General features: G+C 35.9%; 1 protein-coding gene across 1 annotated transcript in view; it reads left to right on the forward strand.

Moving 5' to 3' along the window:
* The window catches only part of LECT2 (leukocyte cell derived chemotaxin 2), a 7,744-nt gene extending 6,546 nt beyond the window's left edge, over window positions 1-1,198 (forward strand). Inside the window, exon 4 of the mRNA XM_032425253.1 lies at window positions 920-1,198. Coding sequence (XP_032281144.1) covers window positions 920-1,086 — 167 coding nt within the window. The 3' untranslated portion in view covers window positions 1,087-1,198. The remainder of the gene's footprint in view (window positions 1-919) is intronic.
* Window positions 1,199-1,725: the final 527 nt, after the last annotated feature.

A 1,725-nucleotide genomic window follows, 5' to 3' on the forward strand; every position in this document is an offset into this window, starting at 1 on the left:
CACAGAATTGGGTTTTGAAAAAAAAAAAGAAGATAACAGGAGGGGAAGAATGAAGGGGGGGAAATCAGAGGGGGAGATGAACCATGAGAGACAATGGACTCTGAAAAACAAACTGAGGGTTCTAGAGGGGAGGGGGGTGGGAGGATGGGTTAGCCTGGTGATGGGTATTAAAGAGGGCACGTTCTGCATGGAGCACCGGGTGTTATGCACAAACAATGAATCATGGAACACATCAAAAACTAATGATGTAATGTACGGTGATTAACATAATAAAAAAAAGAATTGATCATGGAACACTACATCAAAAACTAATGATGTAATGTACGGTGATTAACATAATAAAAAAAAAAAAAGAATTGGGTTTTGGTTTTCAAGCCAGTAAGAATTTTCTTTTTTAACAGATGAGTTAACATTTATAGATATACCTCATGTATGTAGTCCCAAAAGTCATATTACATTATAATTACAGTATTAAATTAACTCTACTTCTCCATTTGGTGGGTCTTTGTTTTTAAATTTTTTTTCTTTTAATGTTTAGAAAGATTTGCATTCTTGTGCCAATTATGTCCATTTTTCTTTGTCTTTAAAGTCTAATCATTTTATTAGAATAGGTCTTGGAGTTGAAATTATCCTGGGTGAGAACAAGAAAATATGTTAAAAGTCTCAATTTTCTCAGCATCCTAGTGTTTTTTTGCTATTCCTCAATGCCTTCATTAAATCCTCATTTGAATCTACTCTCCCTTGGGCATCTAGTCTTCATTTCTGATACAATTTTGTCACCTTCCTCTGTTCCCTCGCTGAGTTCAATCAAGTCTCGTTTCTTTTTGTCTTCTCTTTCATTTTTGTTCTTATTTTTTGAATTTCTGATTCAAGGCTACTGAAACCCAGATAATAACTAATTTAACTTCTTTTCTTTTAGGTTTCTGTATTAAAATGTTCTACATTAAGCCAGTTAAATATAAAGGTTCTATCAAGAAGGGAGAAAAACTGGGAACTCTACTGCCCTTGCAGAAAGTCTATCCTGGCATACAATCCCACATACATATTGAAAACTGTGACTTGAGTGATCCTACCGTGTACCTCTAAGTAGAAGACACATGACCAGATCTACTAAATACAAAACCATCTCCTTAAAAACCTGGATGCATCCCCTACTCTTCAAGAAATTTGTGTCCAAATAAAAACATGATGCATGCAAGAAAGACAACAGCCTGTTTCAACTCACTGCCACTTGAATGTTTGATTGTCAACTAATTTCTGAGAGTTCTCTGATTTTTCTGTCACCTGTGGGATCTGAGGGGTTTTTACCTGTTTGTTTTTTAAAGTTTCTCAGTCCTGAACACACAGGATAAATAAACATACGAATTCCAGTCTCTCCAGACTGCATTTCTGACACTTCTAAGACTAGCTACCTTTTCTGCCTAAAAATAAGAAAAAGCCTGAAGCTGTTTTCCTGGCACAAGAATAGAGTGTTGCAAAATGCCAGACACACACACACACTTCATAAATATTAAGTGAACAAACTGGAGTTAAACTCTGAGTTAAGGTAGGGAAGCGTTTCAGCAATATCCTCAGGTTTGTCAAACTGGTCAAAGGGTAAGTTGTTTGCATGGATAAGAGAGAATTGGCTGGTCTTCATATCCACACTTCCCCACACTGTATGAGCAGGACATTTTCTAAATCATAAATGATGGCCGTCCAATAAAATACATCATTATTCTCGAT

Source organism: Phoca vitulina, unplaced genomic scaffold (genome assembly GCF_004348235.1).
Source record: "Phoca vitulina isolate PV1807 unplaced genomic scaffold, GSC_HSeal_1.0 scaffold32, whole genome shotgun sequence".
Classification (NCBI taxonomy): domain Eukaryota; kingdom Metazoa; phylum Chordata; class Mammalia; order Carnivora; family Phocidae; genus Phoca; species Phoca vitulina.